Source organism: Rhinoraja longicauda, chromosome 12, assembly GCF_053455715.1.
Source record: "Rhinoraja longicauda isolate Sanriku21f chromosome 12, sRhiLon1.1, whole genome shotgun sequence".
NCBI classification, from domain to species: domain Eukaryota; kingdom Metazoa; phylum Chordata; class Chondrichthyes; order Rajiformes; family Arhynchobatidae; genus Rhinoraja; species Rhinoraja longicauda.
In genome coordinates, this window is record NC_135964.1 from 50,215,291 (window position 1) to 50,235,291 (window position 20,001).

Here is a 20,001-nt window from a genome sequence, read left to right on the forward strand (position 1 = left end):
TCTCCGAGATCTTCGGTTTCCTCCCACACTCCAAAGACGTACAGGTATGTAGGTTAATTGACTGGGTAAATGTAAAAATTGTCCCTAGTGTGTGTAGGATAGTGTTAATGTGCGGGGATCGCTGGGCAGCGCGGACTCGGTGGACCGAAGGGCCTGTTTCCGTGCTGTATCTCTAAATCTAAATCTAATGATGCTTTATTGTCACGTGTGCACTGCACAGTGAAATTCGTCCTGCAGAGATCACACATGCACGAGTCGCTATATTTTGGCGCCATTTACAAAAGGTCCAAAGTTCAGTCCATGTGCTCGATATACTGGAGCAGATCCCGATCCAGGTAAGCCCCAGACTGCTGCAGGGCCTCCTCCGTCAGGCTCAACCAGCTCGACCTGGCCTGCGAGCAGACATCCCTCCCCTCACCCGACCGTCTTTGTATCCCGGGGGTGGCTCCTGCAGCCGACCTTGATGGCGCTGGAGGCAATACCTGTCCCTCTCCTCGATTCGGTCGCCATCCTCCTCCTCGGCTCTCCGGTCTTCGAGTTGACCTCGGCGGCTTCCGAACTCCCCCACTGCAGGCTGCGGCCCGCCAGATCTTTCTTCTTCCACTGAGAAAGTTGCCGGGATACCAGAAGATTCTAACTATCATTTATGCCAGGAAACCTCACCCCATGAGCATGTCTTACTAATCAGTCGGCCCCAAATGGCAGGCATTGTTCGCAAGCCTGATTCCAGACTCTCTACTCCAAGCTCAGTCACTGCAAGGGATCACTAGGTGGCCAGAGGACAAGATTCAAGTCTGTTCTTACGCCCTCCTGGTGAAAAGTGTTACATTTCAAAATACTCTTGGGAATCTTGGGCATACAACGACTTATGATAAAGCAACGTTCTGGATGGTTTTCAAACCAGAGTCTAAAACGTCAAAAAACACAGATGGCGAACGCGCAAAGCAACCCCAAAATATATACCCATCTGTCCTGCCACGCACCTCCTGCACAAACTGTAGCAGAGTCTACAGATACCACAATGTGCTCAGTCACCTCACAACGCACAGAACTGAATTAGAGGCAAATCCTTGAACTCTTAGAGTTAGACCAGAGGTGCAGTTGTAGAGTTGCTGCCTTCGAGCCAGGAACCCGGGTTCGATCCTGACTACAGGTGCTTGTCCGTACGGAGTTTGTACGTTCCCCCAGTGGCCGCTTGGGTTTTCTCTGGGTGCTCCAGTTTCCTCCCACATTCCAAAGGCGCACAGTTTTGTTGGTTAATTGGCTTCAGTAAGTTGTAAAATTGCCCCCAGTGTGAAGGATAGTGCTAGTGTACGTACGGGGTGATCGCTGGTCGGTGCGGTCTCGGTGGGCCAAAGGGCCTGTTTCCTTGCTGAATCTCTAAAGTCACCTGTCCATTTTGACTGGAGATGCTGCCTATCTTTGGTATAAGCCACGTCTCCAGTTCATTTTTATTAAAACTAATCATCAGCTTCAGAAAGGGGTAGGCGGGAGAACAGGCGCCAGCTTACAAAGAGTCAGAGTCACAGAGTGCAGCACCGGCCCTTCAGCCCAACCAGCCCATGCTGACAAAGTGCGCATCTACATTTTGCTTGAGTTTGGTGAATCAGTGGTGGAGACAGCGAGCAGCTTAAAATTCCTTCACGTTAATATCCCTATCCAGGGCCTGGCTAGTTTCTTCGAAGTTTAAGGAGATTTGGCATGTCGCCGAATACTTTATACTTGTACAGAAGGACAAAAGGACACAAAGTGCTGGAGTAACTCAGCGGGTCAGGCAGCATCTAAGGAAAATGGACAGGTGACGTTTTGGGTCGGGACCCTTCGTCAGACTGGGGATGCACTTTAATGGGGATGGAATTTAGAAAGATGAGAGGGGATCTTATTGAAACATATAAGATTATTAAGGGGTTGGACACGTTAGAGGCAGGAAACATGTTCCCAATGTCAGGGGAGTCCAGAACCAGGGGCCACAGTTTAAGAATAAGGGGTAGGCCATTTACAACAGAGATGAAGAAAAACTTTTTCAGTCAGAGAGTTGTAAATCTGTGGAATTCTCTGCCTCAGAAGGCAGTGGAGGCCAGTTCTCTGAATGCTTTCAAGAGAGAGCTGGATAAAGCTCTTAAGGATAGCGGAGTCAGGGGGTGTGGGGAAAAGGCAGGAACGGGGTACTGATTGAGAATGATCAGCCGTGATCACATTGAATGGTGGTGCTGGCTCGAAGGGCCGAATGGCCTCCTACTGCACTATTGGGTCGGGAGTATCTCAACTGGTTGCATTATGGCCAGGTACAGCAATTGCAATGCACAGGAGGGCAAGAGGCTGCACAGTGGTGGATTCAGCCCCGTCCATCATAGCCAGAGCCCTCCACACCATTGAAAGCAGCTACTTGAGCATCTACTGTTGGAGAGGGGGTTCAGAAGGTTGATGCTTCACACCTCCAGCTTCAGGAATAACAAGTTTCCTAAAACTATTAGGTTGGGAATCATCCTACACCACCCTATTCCTACCTCAGCAACCGAATACCACGGTCACTTCTTGCATTGCATCGTCTTAATTCAGTTTTATTTTGCGCACACTTTATCTTTTCAGTGCTTTGTAGAATGTGTGTAATCCATGTAAAATTCATGTTGTTGTGTTGTCATCCGAGTCTATGTGCCTGTGATGCTGCAGCTAGATTTGCATTGTAGCTGTATTTCACCGTACGTTGGTAAACTTGGCTTGACTCGACAATAGGATTTTAGATCGTGACCAAGACAAACAATGAAGTCAATGCCAGCATGTTCTTCGATACTTCAAATGCAATGACAGATGGCTGCAACATTTCAAACAGCAAGTCCCTTCAGGCCTCAATACGCCATTAATTATTCAGGAACTAATAAGACACCAGACAACTGACATTTCAACGGTTTCTCACTTGTGCGGAAGATCAATTACGCGAGTCATATCGCCACAATGTGGAGCTTAGCTTGTTCCAGGCAGAGCAAGAGAGAGGGAATGTTAGAAACGACCTCAGCACTTTGGTGTTAGAACGTGTCGGGAGGAGGACACCAGACCACCATTAGTTCGTGGATTATATCCGCTGTGGACAAAATGGAAGTTTAGCTTTGACTGCTCCTGTTTAAAACATCAGTCAATACTCAGTCTCAAGAAGGGACTCGACCCGAAACGTCACACATTCCTTCTCTCCTGAGAAGCTGCCTGACCTGCTGAGTTACTCCAGCATTTTGTGAAATAAATACCTTCGAGTCAATACTCGTATACAAATAACAGCCAAGTGACTGAATTGCATACAACAATTGAACGGCAACTGCTGAGAGATACAGCATGGAAACAGGCCCTTCGGTCCATGTCCGGCCACCGATGCCAACCCGTTTGCACTGGTTCCTTGTTGTCCCCACTTTCTCATGCACTCCCCACACATTGGGAATAATGTACAGAAGCCAATTAATCTACAAACCCTCATAATTTTGGGATGCGGGAGGAAACTGGAGCACTTGGGAGTAAACCCATCTGGTCACAAGAGGAACGTGCAAAATCCACACGGATGGCACCCATGGTCAGGATCGAGCCAGTCCCTGGTGCTGTGCGGCAGCAGCTCTACCAGCTGTGCCACCTTAAATGTTGGTTTATAAAAATAGTAGCAACTCAGCTGGTCAGACAACTGGGTATAACATGGATAGGCAAAATTTCAGGTCCTTCAGATTTATTGAGGGGGGGGGGGGGGGGGTTGGAGGTGAGGGCGCGAGTGAATTGCAGGAAACCACCGCTCAGATTTGTCCTTTGGTAAAAACTGCAAACGAAGAGCAAAGATAGACACAAAATGCTGGGGTAACTCAGCGGGTCAGGCAATGTCACTGGAGAAAACTGCTAGGTGACATTTCGGGTCGCGACCCTTCTCCAGACTGATTGCGGGCGGGGGGGGGGGGGGGGGGGGTGGAGGGAGGAGAGAACACGAAGCAAGAAAAAAAAAAGAAAAGCACGCAAAAGAAGTGCAAATCCTGAGATCAGCACGCTAGAACTGGCGACTGATGCATGTTTTCTATTCAGCAAGAGTGCCGCTTTTTAATATTGATTACATTTGGCCGCAGTTAGGTTTCCATTTTGATGGAGGCCCTCTATCAACAGATCTGCTTTAATATTTGCATTGATTCTCCGAAGAATGATCGTCATGGCTGAGCTGCTAATGACAATGCGCCCAGCAAGCCAATCCTATTTATTTATGAAGACATAAAATTTGTTAAGTGACTGGTGGGCGTTAGTAATGAAATGGCTTACAATGAGGTCTAGGAATAGAACATGCGCTGAGTGCTTGCTGAATAATAACTTTCCTTTCGAGACAAAGACATACATAAACACCATCAACGCTTACACTCACAATAATCTTGCCCTGAGCCAAGGCTAAACTATTTTGAAGACTTTCAGGGCTAATAGACAATAGGTGCAGTAGGAGGCCATTCGGCCCTTCGAGCCAGCACCACCATTCAATGTGATCATGGCTGATCATTCTCAATCAGTACCCCGTCCCTGCCTTCTCCCCATACCACCTGACTCCGCTAACCTTAAGAGCTCTATCTAGCTCTCTCTTGAATGCATTCAGAGAATTGGCCTCCACTGCCTTCTGAGGCAGAGAATTCCACAGATTCACAACTCTCTGACTGAAAAAGTTTTTCCTCATCTCAGTTCTAAATGGCCTACCCCTTATTCTTAAACTGTGGCCCCTTGTTCTGGACTCCCCCAACATTGGGATCATGTTTCCTGCCTCTAACGTGTCCAACCCCTTATTAATCTTATACGTTTCGATAAGATCCCCTCCAATGGCTGAAAACTGAAAAACGACGAGACAAAAAGGACGCAATCAATTATTCTTAAAAGGATGTCGATTAATAACAAAGTTGAACAATGAAAAATCAATTAGCTTCAAAAATATTCACACTGGTGCGATACTTCAAAGGAGTAATTATTTGTAAAAAGTTTTTGCCAAGAAGGGCATGTTCAAACTCTTGTAAAATTAATGATGTATTGTCAATTATTTCAAAAGCAGTTAATTTTCAATGCATCCTTGTGTGACCAACAGCAGCGCGTAAACAAGTTTCAAAAAGAAAGGTTTTATTAAATTGAAGGCGAACGCTCACTAATTATTTCTGGGGTTCATGTAAGGTGGCAGTCGTTTTTCCAAGTTGATGAATACTAATGAGGTACTTTTGTTCTCTTATTGCTAATTTACCATTCTCCTTGATGGACATGGTAACTTACACAATTAACTGTAACATAGAACGTTAGGAGATCACACAATTAAACCCGAACATGTCCAATCTAAATATTCGCGTGTGCGTTTTGGGTCACGACATTCCTAACATGGGTGGAATTAATGGTAATATTCCATCAGGTCCCCCAAGATCGGACAGCTGCATGGACTGCCAATAATAAAAGGACACAAATTGCAGGAGTAACTCAGCAGGTCAGGCAGCAGCTCTGGAGAACATGGATAGGTGATGTTTCAGGTCGGGGTCCTCCTTCAGACTGACCATACTTGTGTCAGGTAGACACAAAATGCTGGAGTTACTCAGGCAGCATCTCGGGAGAGAAGGAATGGGTGACGTTTCTGGTCGGGATCCTTCTTCAAACTGTGTCAGTATTTGATCCAGTAAGTCTCAAGAATCTTCACTTGAAAGACCCTCAAGGTTAGAAATTTCTTCAACAGCTCACACTATCTGACTCGCACTGTTGGTTTTGCATAACTTTAGTTAATAGAACATGCTGTTCAATCTTTGCCCAGTATATAAAAGTGTAAACAGACAGCAATGCACTGATAGAACTATAACCAAAACTAAATTGATTAGATATCAGCATCCACCGAGGACTCAACAATCACTTTCAGCAAGCAAGTAAAAAAAAAACACGAATGTGAAGATGTGTACCAAAAAATATTATGGTGCCCAGTTTTAGATATTATTATAACATTGTTTTAGGATTGCAAACAGCATGATGTACATTCTAACACATTAAGGCAAGTGGAATGCACTGACTGGTTTCATTTTGAGCATACTTGTGAAATGCAAATCTATAATATTAATGGAATTTAAAATCCGCAAGGTTCATTCGTCACCTTTGATATTCTCAATGCATGAAGCTGCCGAAAATCATTAATATGCAGCAACATAACCCTTACCCGCCATCGGCATAATCTGCATCATCTCCTCCCCACCAGACATCTGAATCTTCCTCATCCATGTCCGAGTCAATCTTGTCGTTTTCTTCGGGGAAGGGGCAGCAAACAAATTCTACTCCTCGAAACTCGTCAATGCCGCAGGGCAGCAGCATACCGTAGTCGTGGAGATTCATGATCTTGTCACCACAGGTCTGGGGAAAGTACAAAGAATCAAAACGGTCAAAATTCCCATGGGTTCTGGGGATCCGAACAAGACCTGGTCCAGGTTAGAGATTTTCTTGAAGTGAGTAGGAAAAAAAACTGCAGATGCTGGTTAAAATCGAAGGTAGACACAAAATGCTGGAGTAACGCTACCTTCGATTTTAACCAGCATCTGCAGTTACTCCAGCATTTTAGATTTTAGATTTTCTAAAATCTAGCGCGGAAACAGGCCCTTCGGCCAACCGGGTCCGCGCCGCCCAGCGATCCCCGCACATTAACACTATCCTACACACACTAGGGACAATTTTTACATTTAATTAACCCAGCCAATTAACCTACATACCTGTACGTCTTTGGAGAGTGGGAGGAAACCGAAGATCTCGGAGAAAACCCACGCAGGTCACGGGGAGACTGATCAGTCTGAGGAAGGGTCTCGAGCCGAAATGTCACCCATTCCTTCTCTCCCCAGATGCTGCCTGACCCGCTGAGTTACTCCAGCATTTTGTGTCTACCATCGATTTTAACCAGCATCTGCAGTTACTCCAGCATTTTAGATTTTAGATTTTCTAAAATCTAGCGCGGAACAGGCCCTTCGGCCCACCGGGTCCGCGCCGCCCAGCGATCCCCGCACATTAACACTATCCTTCACACACTAGGGACAATTTTTACATTTAATTAACCCAGCCAATTAACCTACATACCTGTACGTCTTTGGAGAGTGGGAGGAAACCGAAGATCTCGGAGAAAACCCACGCAGGTCACGGGGAGAACGTACAAACTCCGTACAGACGGCGCCCGTAGTCAGGATCGAACCTGAGTTTCCGGCGCTGCATTCGCTGTAAGGCAGCAACTCTGCCACTGCGCCACCATGCCGCCATTTTGTGTCTACCTGGTCTAGGTTAGAGATTTTCTTGAAGTGAGCTTTATTCCGTTCAAGGTAAAGTTGCACTAGCTTTTTTTTTCCCCTCCCACACAAACCTCTTTCCAGTTCAAGTGGACAGCAAGTATCTGATCTTTAGGAATATTCCAAGAGAAACTATTTCCTTTGTGCTTACACACCATGTAAAATGTTTGGCACGCAAGAAAACAAATACGCATATAAAAATAAAGGGGAACACTTGTACACCCAAGTAAAGGTGGGCGGGATGGAGTGAAACGTGGACGAGGAAAGGAACAATCTCTTTACAAAGATTACTGCTGTTCAAAATGGAGGCAGTGGCCTAGTGTAAGAGGGAGAGCACTACTCAAAGACGGAGAACTCCGTAATACTGAAAATCCCTAGCCTCGAAAGGAAGTTACTGGAGAACCAGATACAAAGAAAGTGCAAAACATGCCTGGACTTCCTTACCGCCACCTGCCTCCCTACTATTTGTCCTCCCATCAGCAAATAGCAAAAATAATTAAACAATGCTGAGATAATAGCAGCTTTGCCCGGCTAGAAAACTGACTGGCAGCATGCAAGAACCCAACAATTAGAACCATTTTTCCTGCACTGAACGATTTATTCACACTGAATTTTAACTGTGTTGTGTTGTGCAGCCTGAAGATTTCTGACGAACTACCATGGCTTGGCATAATTATCGTAGGGAATGGGGCTACATGAAGGGAGGTATGGGAGCAGTAGGAAGGTAACCTTCAGCCAATGGATATTATTCATATGGAATAGCTCTATACCGGGGAACTCGCCAGTAGACTGACATATTAAAAATCATCCCTGGAGATCCAAGCCCAAGTCTGGAAAGACGCAGTTCAACTACTTGAAGGATTGATTGTGAAGCTGAAGGAACAAGGACAACTTGGTACTATTAATTCTCACATAATATTTCCCACCTCAACCCGCTCTGGAGGACCAGAAAATGGACAAATGCAATGTTCATTTTAGTATATAGCTGGAGAGGGAGAAATGAACTAGCAATGCAACCCATTAGTCTGAATTACCTGGCAACTACATGCACCAAAATTGGCAAGCACCCCAGTGCGTATACCTTTCTGTTGGGAGTGTGGTAACCAACTTGAACACCATGTGTCAAAGCCTGATGCAGCTTGATCAAATTGCAATGAAATGGAGTATAGGCAAGGATGATCAACGATGAAGAAGAAAGCAGTGCTTATGCTGCACTAGCTCAATGCAGGGAACATGCTTCCTTTCACCAGAGAGCCAAACTTTCAGACCCTGTCAGGCACTGAATTAAGGTAACAGAAAGAGTATACACCGATCAGACAAAACATTATGACCTGATGAGCCAAAACATTATGACCACACGGCTAATATGCTGTTGGTCCTCCGTGTGCAGCCCCATACGCAGCAGGGTGCGATGCACTGTGTATTGTGACACATTCCTCCCGTGACCACCATTAACGTTTTCTGTGCCTTGTGCCACAGTAGACCTTCTGTCGGTTCGGACCAGACGGGATAGACTTTGTTGCCTTCGCACATCGATGAGCCTTGGGCGCCCAACACCCTGTCGTCGGTTTGTGGTTTGTCCCTCCTCAGACCACTGTCGGTAGGTACTCACCACTGCTGACCGGGAGCACCCCACAAGCCTTGCCGTTGAGATGCTCTGACCATGTCGTCTGGCCATAACAATTTGGCCCCTTGTCAAAGTCGCTCAGGTCTTTACTCCTGCCCATTTCTCCTGCATCCAACACATCAACTTCAAGAACTGACTCTTCACTTGCTGCCTAATATATCCCACCCCTTGACAGGTGCCATTGTAACAAGATAATCAAGTATATTCACTTTACCTGTCAGTGGACATAATGTTTTTGCTGATCGGTGTATGCTACTGGAATAGAAAACCGAAGGCTATAAACCGACCAACTCTGCTGCCTCAGAAATGTGAACAGAATGTAGAAAAGAGGTAGCTATCATCAAGGCAAAAAAATCAGGGGCTCACGGGAAACTGATGAGGCAAGGAATTGTAAATTAACTCCAACAAATGTACAAAAAAAGGTTGAGCAAAACTATTGAGACATTTTCTTTGTGTCCTTCACGGCCTCCCAGTTTGAGAACAATGGCACAATTCACGAGATTGGAAAATAGATATCCCTCATTAAGGGCAGAAAGAAAATTACCAAGAACTATTTTGGCACTTAAGATGACATTGGTCTGCCAACATTTCATTCACAGCTTAAATACATTCCTCCAATATTCAAAAACCTTAATTTAGAGTAATTAGCTGATGGAGTGATAAGGAACATAAATCACGAGCTGCAGACAAGTATTTGCTGAGTCACTGGAGAACCTTTCAGTAGGGTTGCCAACTTTCTCACTCCCAAATAAGGGACAAAAGGTGACGTCACCGCCCTGCGCACCACCTGACCTCACCCAGCCAGCGGCCACGTGCTCCTGCTCCACAATGGTGGCTGCCCGGTCCGGGAGGCGGGTTGCAACGCAACCTTCATTAGGCGGCGCCTGGGCCTCCAGTGGCCCTGGGCCTACACAGTCCGGGCCCACAGTGTCCGGGCCTACATTGGCACCCGGGCCTAAAATGGGACAAGGGCGGTCCCGTACGGGACAAACTAATTTAGCCCAACATACGGGATATCCACGCTAATACGGGAAAGTTGGCAACCCCACCTTTCAGTAAAGCAAACATACCTCCTTCGCAACAGTGTGCCAATACAGATGGCTCTCACAGGTGTCCATCTTCTCCCGGTGCAGAAATTTGCACTTGTCTGGAACAAGGAGGGCATCACTTACGAATTCACCAACTGTGGGTTAGGGCAAAGAAGAGCTTTAATAGCATCATCAGATAACAAACAGCAAAAATCAACTTCACGATCGGGTCATGCAACTAATGAATTCAACATCAAAAACAAAGGTAAAAATTATCAAGCACTTTACCCCATACACCGTTGGGTTTAACACAGAGAGCTACTCAACCTAAAAACACATTTAATTCCAATTATTTTTTGCCAGCGCGGCACAGAGACGCAGCAGTAGAGTTGCTGCTGTACAGTGCCCGAGACCCGGGTTTGATCCTGACTATGGGTGGTATGGAAAACCCATCCTGATGCTCTGGATTCCTCCCACACTCCAGGTTTGTAGTTAATTTGCTTTGGTGAAATTGTAAATGTCCCCAGTGTGCGGGTGATGGCTGGACGGTGCAGCCACGGTCGGTCGAAGGGCCTGCTTCCACGCTGTGAAAGAGTTAATGGATATTAAGTTTACATGATGAGATGCTTGACCATAATAAAATGGTAGAATGAATAAAGTGCCTGAACTCTGAATAGCTGATGTTTGCAATATTGCACCTGACAGGATATAACTCCTAAATCTTGTACACCAGCCAGGCTGATAGTACTTCCCCCCCTTTTGCTTGGGGAGTGCGTATTGGAATGATGAGAACAATGTTTCCGCCGAGATTGGGATGTAGTTAATTGCTGACTGATTGTGGAATTGTGCAAACATGACCTTCTGTGGTATAATAAGGATCCTTACCTTTGACCAATGACTTTGTGTGAAACATTTTATGACACTAGAGTGATAAGAATATTGGGCAGGAAACAATCTGTTATTAATTTGAAGGAAATGTTGTGTTAAACATTCTTGCTGCAAATTCTGTATAAAAATGCTGCGAAAATGCTGTATCTGAGAGTGGAAGCAAGGGGAGTGCTGAGTCTGGTCATACACCCTTAGCACTGATCCTCCCACTCCCGTCTGACGATAATTAAAGCTTTGCTTGGTTTACCTTTAACCGTTTATGTTGTCTGTTTTAAGAAACGAACTTTAACAGCTGTAACTCTAAAATCTAAAGATCTGACCAACTTGGGAAAAATAGTGTCATGTGGTGTTCAATGTGATGCCCAGCAGGCAGTGAAGAAAGCCAATGGAATGTTGGCCTTCATAACAAGAGTAGTTGAGTATAGGAACAAAGAGGTCCTTCTGCAGTTGTACAGGGCCCTAGTGAGACTGCACCTGGAGTACTGTGTGCAGTTTTGGTCTCCAAATTTGAGGAAGGATATTCTTGCTATTGAAGGCGTGCAGCGTAGGCTTACCAGGTTAATTCCCGGAATGGCGGGACTGTCACATGTTGAAAGATTGGAGCGGCTAGGCTTGTATACACTGGAATTTAGAAGGACGAGAGGGGATCTTATCAAAACGTACAAGATTATTAAGGGGTTGGACACGTTAGAGGCAAGAAACATGTTCCCAATGTTGGGGGAGTCCAGAACCAGGGGCCACAGTTTAAGAATAAGGGGTAGGCCATTTAGAACTGAGATGAGGAAAAACGTTTTCAGTCAGAGAGTTGTAAATCCGTGGAATTCTCTGCCTCAGAAGGCAGTGGAGGCCAATTCTCTGAAAGCTTTCAAGAGAGAGGTAGATAGAGCTCTTAAAGATAGTGGAGTCAGTGGGGTATAGGGAGAGGGCAGGAACGGGGTACTGATTGAGAATGATCAGCCATGAACACATTGAATGGTGGTGCCGGTTCAAAGGGCCGAATGGCCTACGCCTGCACCTATTGTCTATTGTCCCACGAAGACTGAAAGCAGGGGGCTATCCCTAATATCCAGGCAGTTGTGTTGCATGGAGGTGAAATGTTAATAATGAAAACAATTGCATTCTCTCGGTTATATTAATCACACTGGTTTAGTGTACAAATATTTAACTGCAAATATTGATATTGGAAAACTAACCAAATTCAAATAATTGAAGATGTGAGCATCTCTATAGTTGATATTTCAGCCGGCCCACGCTGCAGTACAATCGTCCCTACGTTCTGGCAGTAATTTGTTCCATAAAAATGCGCGCAACCCAAAAAGTTCACAAGTTGGAACTTCTGCAGTGAATAGAGTTCCCACAGAGCATCAGGTGCCTGCGGCCCTGCAAATCCATCCCACCAGTCTCCCAAACGCTCATGCTTATGCACAGGCTGGAACTACAGACGCTGGTTTATATCAAAGAAAGGCACAAAATGCTGGAGAGACTCAGCGGGTCAAAACATCACCTGTCCTTTTCCCTCCACAGATGCTGCCTGGTCAGTTCGCTGAGTTCCTCCAGCATTTTGTTTGTCAAATTTATGTTACTGTCAGCGAAGAGTAAAACAAGATCAAGGTAAAATGGGGCTGATTACATGAGAATCATGACACCAAATTCCTCAAAATGCAGGAGCTGTTAGGTTGACAATAGACAATAGACAATAGGTGCAGGAGTAGGCCATTCGACCCTTCGAGCCAGCACCGCCATTCAATGTGATCATGGCTGATCATTCTCAATCAGTACCCCGTTCCTGCTTTCTCCCCATACCCCCTGACTCCGCTATCCTTAAGAGCTCTATCTAGCTCTCTCTTGAATGTATTCAGAGAATTGGCCTCCACTGCCCTCTGAGGCAGAGAATTCCACAGATTCACAACTCTCTGACTAAAAAAGTTTTTCCTCATCTCTGTTCTAAATGGCCTACCCCTTATTCTTAAACTGTGGCCCCTGGTTCTGGACTCCCCCAACATTGGGAACATGCTTCCTGCCTCTAACATGTCCAACCTAAAAACTTCAACAGTTTTGTTATCTCTGGAAGATGTGGGGGGGGGGGGGGGGGGGGGGAAGGAAATACAGATGCTGGTTAAGCATTCTGAAGGAGGGTCCTGACCCAAAACGTCATTTATCCATGTTCTCCAGAGATGCTGCCTGACCTGCTGAGTTACTTCAGCACTGTCTTTTTTGTTACCTCTGGCCAAGCTATCCTAATTTATTTTTTGGTACTGCCTTCCCCATTCTCTATCCTCTTAAGTCAAAACTCTACTGGCCAGGACCTAACTCGCACGATCCTACTCAGCATTGAATGTGAAATGCAATGCACATTCATTGGGGGAAAAAAAAGGAAAAATACGTCCTTTCATTCGTGACGACTTAGCGCGTCACGGTTTAAAAAAAAAAATTGTGGCAACAGCCTCGAAGACTCTGACAGACCCCAGCCAACGTGACAAAATGATTAGCGACCATGCGATGAAGGCCAGTGTGTCAAAGTGCACTCTCAACTGATTTGGCGGCTTTGGAGCAGAGCTCATACTCATAACCATTAATCGTCAATCTCAGCCCATCACAAACACAAATCTATTTAAATCTGCAGCCCTGATGCAAATATGTGGCTTAAAAAAACCACAGGTTCTAAAATTTGGGCAAAGACCTCGAAAACAAACCGTACAGGAAGTTATTGAAACAATCCTAGCCTTTACATGCCATGAAGTATTTATTTACAGAAGTACCTATAAAACCAGTGACTCATTACTTCATTCTACTAGTCCAAACATATAAACCCTACATCAAGACTGGTCTGAAAACATGCCAGAAAGGCCCTTTAAATTAGAGCGAATCTTGGGAGGTAAGGAGGTCAGCTGTTTTTATACTGTCATCTGCAAGATTAACACATTATCAAAATAACATTATTAACCTTAAATGCCCTTGCCTCTTCGGGCTGAGTTAAGTGCTTGGAACAGCTGTTCTCAGATTTGTAATACACGGACATTTAAACAAAAACTGTACTGTTTAGTTTGAATCTGCAAATTTCAACTTTCAAAAAACATTTTCACCCAGAGAGTTGTGAATTGGTGGAATTCTCTGCCACAGAGGGCAGTGGAGGCCAATTCACTGGATGGATTTAAAAGAGAGCTAGAGTTCTAGGGACTAGTGGAATCAAGGGATAAGGGGAGAAGGCAGGCACGGGTTACTAATTGTGGATGATCAGCCATGATCTCAATGAATGGCGGTGCTGGCTCGAAGGGGCAAATGGCCTCCTCCACCTATTTTCTATGTTTCTAAAATGGTCAGTGAATGTGCAGAGAATGTCTGGGTTGGATATATAGTTTAGCAAACGATTGAAAAAAAACCTTTTATTCACCTTTTTATTCTCAATCTTTATTACCAATTATTACTTTTTTCATCTTTGCCAAATAATTAAAAGAGAGGTGCCCGATGGAAAGTCAAAATCTAAAAAATGCATGGCCGATGTGTTAACAAACCCCATTAACTATCCACGGGTTGCAAAATTAATTCTTCGGAAGGAAGCTTGAGTGTCCAACCACAACGACTAACTAGAAAAAAAAGGCCATTAACTACACAGTAATGGCGCAGCTGTTTGAACTGCTGCCTCAAGACACCAGAGACCCAGGTTTGATCTTGGCCTCGGGTGCCGTCAGTGGAAAATTTGTATGTTCTTCCCTGTGGCCGTGTGGGTTTTCTCCTGGTGCTCTGGTTTCCTCCCGAATTCCAAAGACATGCAGGTTTGCATGTTAATTTGCCTCAGCATATATTCCCGAGTGTGTGGAGAGTGGGTGAGAAAGTGGGATAAGATTGAACTGCACTGCGAGGTGCACTGCTTGAGTGAAGATTGTGAACAGGTTGCTGTGGACTCGATGGGCCTGTTTCCAAAAAAACCTGTCAATCAGAAATTTTAATTGTGCCGAACAGAGTAATTTGAAGAAGTGGAAGGTCACTCAGTCCCTCAATCCTGCTCTGCTATTCCGTGAGACCATTGTTCAGTCTTTACTGCGAGAAAACAGGCCCTTCCGCCCACCGAGTCCGTGCCAACCAGTGGTCACCCCATACACTAGCAGCATCCTACACACCAGGGACAATTTACAATTTAACAGAAGCCAATTAAGCTACAAAACCATATGTTTTTGGAGTGTGGGAGGAAACCGGAACACCGGAGAAAACCCACCAAGAGAACATACAAACTCCGTTCTTCCTGTGACCGTGTGGGTTTTCTCCGGGTGCTTCCGGATTCCTCCCACACTCCAGACGTACAGGTTTGTAGGTTAATTGACTTCTGTAAATTGTCCCCCCTGTGTAGGATAGAACTAGTGTACACAGGGTGAACACAGCTCAGCAAGGACTTTGTAGGCCAAAGTGCCCTTTGTACCTCTAAAGTCTAAAGTGACTAAATACAATACGTGCATAACATGCAAAAATAAATCTGTAGTGATTATGTTCACCTGGTTAAGGGAGGGAATAGAGCTTCAATTGAAGGACAGAAGCACATCAGCTGCAATATTGAAAATAAGCCCGAAGTGAGGTGCACTGCTTGAGTGTGTGCAAAATGCACTGTTTGAGTGTGAGCAAAAAGGCCCCTGCAGCACACTGAATATGCTATTGCACTTTGTAAATAAAAGGGCTCTCACCCCAACACCAATATCCCTCATTGAGCAGGAAAGGTAAAGCCAGAAACGGAATTTTACAATGGAAGGTAGACACAACATGCTGGAGTAACTCAGCGGGACAGGCAGCATCCCTGGAGAGAAGGAATGGGCGACGTTTCGGGCTGAGGCACTTCTTCAGACCCGCTGAGTTACTCCAGCATTTTGTGTCTACCTTCCATTTTAACCTGCATCTGCAGATTTTTTTCCTACACATTTTACAATGGAATTTGTTTCATTAAATTTGGATTATGGGATTGCACAGAAAGTTTCCTTCTGAGTTCACTAGAAAAATATAGATTCTCAGCGACGGAAAAAAATACAGTGGAGGACTATCAAAGATCAACACGAAACGCCCATAGTCAAAATGGCTCTCAAATCCCACAAAAAAATAAGCCACAAGGTCATATCAAAAGCAGCAGCAAGTGCAAAATTAGTGTTTCAATCTGGCACAACACTATATATCACACTGATCTATACGAGTCGTCTCAGCCAAGATCTGGCACCACTGAGTCCCTGCAGCTTCTCCTTGCCTTAAACCCTTTGAGATAATCGCTTAAATGTGCAGGAATTCTTGCTGTTCTTAGTCACAAGGCTTGTTTGAACAGATTAGTGACTAAAGGTGGCAATGAAGGCTCGAAATTCATTCTCGGTGAAACTGTTTTAGCTGCACGTAATTTGCAGGGCAAATTAAGGCCGTGATGGGAAGTTTAGCCTCAAGAAGGGCCCCGACTCAAAATGTCACCTATCCATGTTCTCCAGAGATGCTGTCTCTGGCGCTGTGCTGCTGTAGCACTTTGTGTCCTTTTGTGTAAGCCAGCATCTGCAGTTCCTTGTTTCTACATGGGAGGTTTAGAGTTTAGTGTAACGATAAGCCCTGGATACAGCCCTTTGGCCCATCGAGTCCATGCTGACCATCGATCACCCATTCACACTAGTTCTATGTTATTCCACTTTTTGCACTAACTCCCTACGCATTAGGGGCGATTTTACAGAGCTTCCAATAGCCTACAAACCCACACATCTTTGGGATGTGGGAGGAAATCGAAGCACCCAGAGGAAGCCCACATGGTACCAGGGAAAAGGCAAGAACTCCACACCGACAGCACCCAAGGTCAGGATCGAACCTGGGTCTCTGGCACTGGGGCAGCAGCTCTACCAGTTGCACCGTTGTGCCGCACACTGTGCCAGAAGGCAAGAGGGAAGCAGAAGGACGTGGTACTGTAGGAGACAGGCTTGGAGAAGGAACTGGTCCCAGATAGACATGGTTTTTCAGCTCTCCAACACTTAAAATATGCATGGAAAAGGGACAAGCAGTTGAGGCAGGAATTCTTAGACATGCGTGAAAGAGCATCGACATATTGGGGAACTTAAGAGAAGAGGTGGTCGATTAGAGAGACAGAGCAAAAGCAATGGAGGCTGGAAGCAAGTTCTAAGATTACAGGAAAGGAACCCTGAACCAACATCTCAAAACGGGGGAAGAGAAACTGATGAACGCAGCGGCAGAAAAGCGGGCACGCAGAAAGGAGCGTAGCAAATTCAACAAACCAGAGACCACGCACAAATGTGACCTTTGCGACAGAGACTGTCACTCCCGCATCGGTCTCTTCAGCCACAAGCGACGCTGCTCTAGCCGAGGTATGGAGCAAGCAGCCAACTAGGATGCATCACCGAGGGGGCCTAAGAAGAAGACCCTCAGACATGTACATGGACAGGAAAGATTCAGAGGGATACAAAATGCTGGAGTAACTCAACTGGACAGGCAGCATCTCTGGAGAGAAGAAATAGGGTGACGTTTCGGGTCAAGGCACTTCTTCGGACTTCAGATTCAGAGGGATATGGGTAAATGAGGGCAGGTGGTAATAGTGTAGATGGAGCAACTTGATCGGCATGAGCAAGTTGGGCTGAAGGGTCTGTTTCCATGCTGTATAACTCTATAAAAGGGGTAAAATATTGGGGATCAGGAAACAAAATAGGCCAACAAGGAGAACACATAAGCTTGCAGCACCTGCTTCAAATTTGCATTGACTGGTTACAAGGTGTATGGCATTCATTGCAGATGATTTTAGTTCAATGGCCTGCTTTTGAAGCACTTAAAAATGCAAAACAATTGGACAAGAGCCAGTCCCGCTCTGCCGCAGTTTTAAACTTAGTGACGTATCGTGCTAAGTTAGACACAGTGCTGGAGTAACTCAGCAGGTCAGGCAACATCGCTGCACAAAAAGGATAGGTGATATTTCAGATAGGGACCCTTCTTCAGACTGAAAGTAGGGGATGTGGAGGGGAGTTACAAGCTGGAGGCGAGAAAAGACCAGGGAAAGCCACAAATGACCTTAGGTAGGGGGGTGCCTGGTACGTGCTGGGCTGGATGTCCACCCCATGACTGCTTGGATTTTCTCCTGGCATTCGGATTTTTATCCGACTTCCCAAAGACATGTGGTTAATTGGACGGGTAAACTGTAGCTGTTGGCCCAATCAGAGTAGAAACTAGAGAGTAAATCGGAATGCAGAGAGGGAAAAAAATGGAATTAGTGTAAATTGGTGCTTGAAAGTCAACATGGACTTGGTGGGCCAAAAGGCCAGCTTCCATGCTGTATAACTCAAAGAAAATTAGGTAAAAGCCTGAAAGCATAATTTCTAATGCACCCTTATTAGATTTGAAATATCATGTTCCCAATGTTGGGGGAGTCCAGAACCAGGGGCCTTGTTCTTAGTTTAAGAATAAGGGGTAGGCCATTTAGAATGGAGATGAGGAAAAACTTTTTCAGTCAGAGAGGTGTAAATCTGTGGAATTCTCTGCCTCAGAAGGCAGTGGAGGCCAATTCTCTGAATCCATTCAAGAGAGAGCTAGATAGAGCTCTTAAGGATAGCGGAGTCAGGGGGTATGGGGAGAGGGCAGGAACGGGGTACTGATTGAGAATGATCAGCCATGATCACATTGAATGGTGGTGCTGGCTTGAAGGGCCGAATGGCCTACTCCTGCACCCATTGTCTATTGAAATTAACCACAGCTCGTGAAAATAACCTGGCATCCCTATGTTTAGTTTAGAGATTAGTTTAGTTTATAGACCCAGGTTGGTATTATCCTACCAACCTTTACATCTTTGGAGTGTGAGAGGAAACCGGAGCACCAGGAGAAAATGCAGGTCTCGGGGAGAATGTACAAACTCCGTACAGACAGCACCCGTGGCCAGGATCAAACCCGAGTCCCTGGCACTGTAAGGCAACAACTCTACTGCGGGAAGCACTCAGCCTAACCAGGCAGCATTTCTAGAGGGATATTTTGGGTTGGGACCCCTTATCGGCCTACGTCCATTGCCCATCACAGAGGCTGTCTGGTGTGCCGAGTCCCTCCTTGGCTTTTATTAAAATATTTCAGCATCTGCAGTCCTTTGCACCTGGTATGTCTACTGCATACATCTTCCAGTTTTACGTACAGAATGCAATGTTCATCTGGCAAAAAATTGTTTCTATATTTTGGAAGAAATAGCCTAATTAGCACAGTATTCCCAGGCATCGTGAAATCAAACAGCGGGGAATAAAAGCCATGAAACAGCCTCTTTAACCAATCAAGTTTACACAATCTCTAATTAATTTTTAAATAGATGCTAGAGATAAATACCAGGCCATGAGGATGTGATGTTTACCCTTATGTTGTCGAGTCAGATTGCATACAAATAATTTGTAGATTGGAGGGGAAGGAGTGTTGAGATAGCTGGCGATAGAGATAGATGGGGGGGGGAAATAGATGTGCGATGATTGCTGTGACTTTGATGTTAATGCTGACATTTTGTTTTGCCGACAGCCTCATTTGATGTAACTGCTGCTCTGGGTGAACTTCGTGGACAGAAGATGTAGCCTAGGAGAGACCCCAAAGTGCTAGAGTAAGCCCGGGGAACAAGCAGTGTCTCTGGAGAAGATGGATAGGTGACGTTTTGAGTTGGGCACTCCTTCAGATGGAACCCTCTCGTTCTTGATTCCTTAACTCTGTGGGGCATAGGACAGTGGATTCATGCTGCCTATGCCCCTTATCGTTTTATACACCTCCAACATCACCCCTCAGTTCCCTATACTTCAAGGAATAAAGGTCCTTGACTGCCCAAACTCTCAATAGAACCTACTGAAAATACAGCATAGTTCAGAAAGGATAGTTATTTAGCTGCCGACCCCGTAGAGAGTGCGGCCCTGATGTTTCAGAGCGTACACCACATCCATGGCAGCGACCGTCTTGCGCTTGGCGTGCTCAGTGTAGGTGACTGCGTCCCTGATCACATTCTCTAGGAAATCCTTCAGCCTTGATCTCCTCGTAGATTAGACCCGGGATCCGCTTGACCCCGCCACGCCGAGCCAGGCGGCCGATAGCTGGCTTGGTGATGCCCTGGATGTTATCGCGAAGCACTTTCCGGTGCCACTTTGCTCTGCCTTTGCCTCCTTCCGCTCTGCCAGACATGATGCTGCTTCACTCGAGCCGACACTTTGAGAAATGGCAGATCACC

General features: G+C 45.6%; 1 protein-coding gene across 2 annotated transcripts in view; it reads right to left on the minus strand.

Moving 5' to 3' along the window:
- Positions 1-20,001, minus strand: part of LOC144599006 (amyloid-beta precursor protein-like) — a 161,654-nt gene that overhangs the window by 68,702 nt on the left and 72,951 nt on the right. For both annotated transcript variants that reach the window (XM_078409728.1, XM_078409727.1), the window contains exons 4-5: positions 9,972-10,084; positions 6,170-6,360 (exon numbers count right to left, since the gene is read on the minus strand). In XM_078409728.1, coding sequence (XP_078265854.1) covers positions 6,170-6,360; positions 9,972-10,084 — 304 coding nt within the window. The remainder of the gene's footprint in view (positions 1-6,169; positions 6,361-9,971; positions 10,085-20,001) is intronic.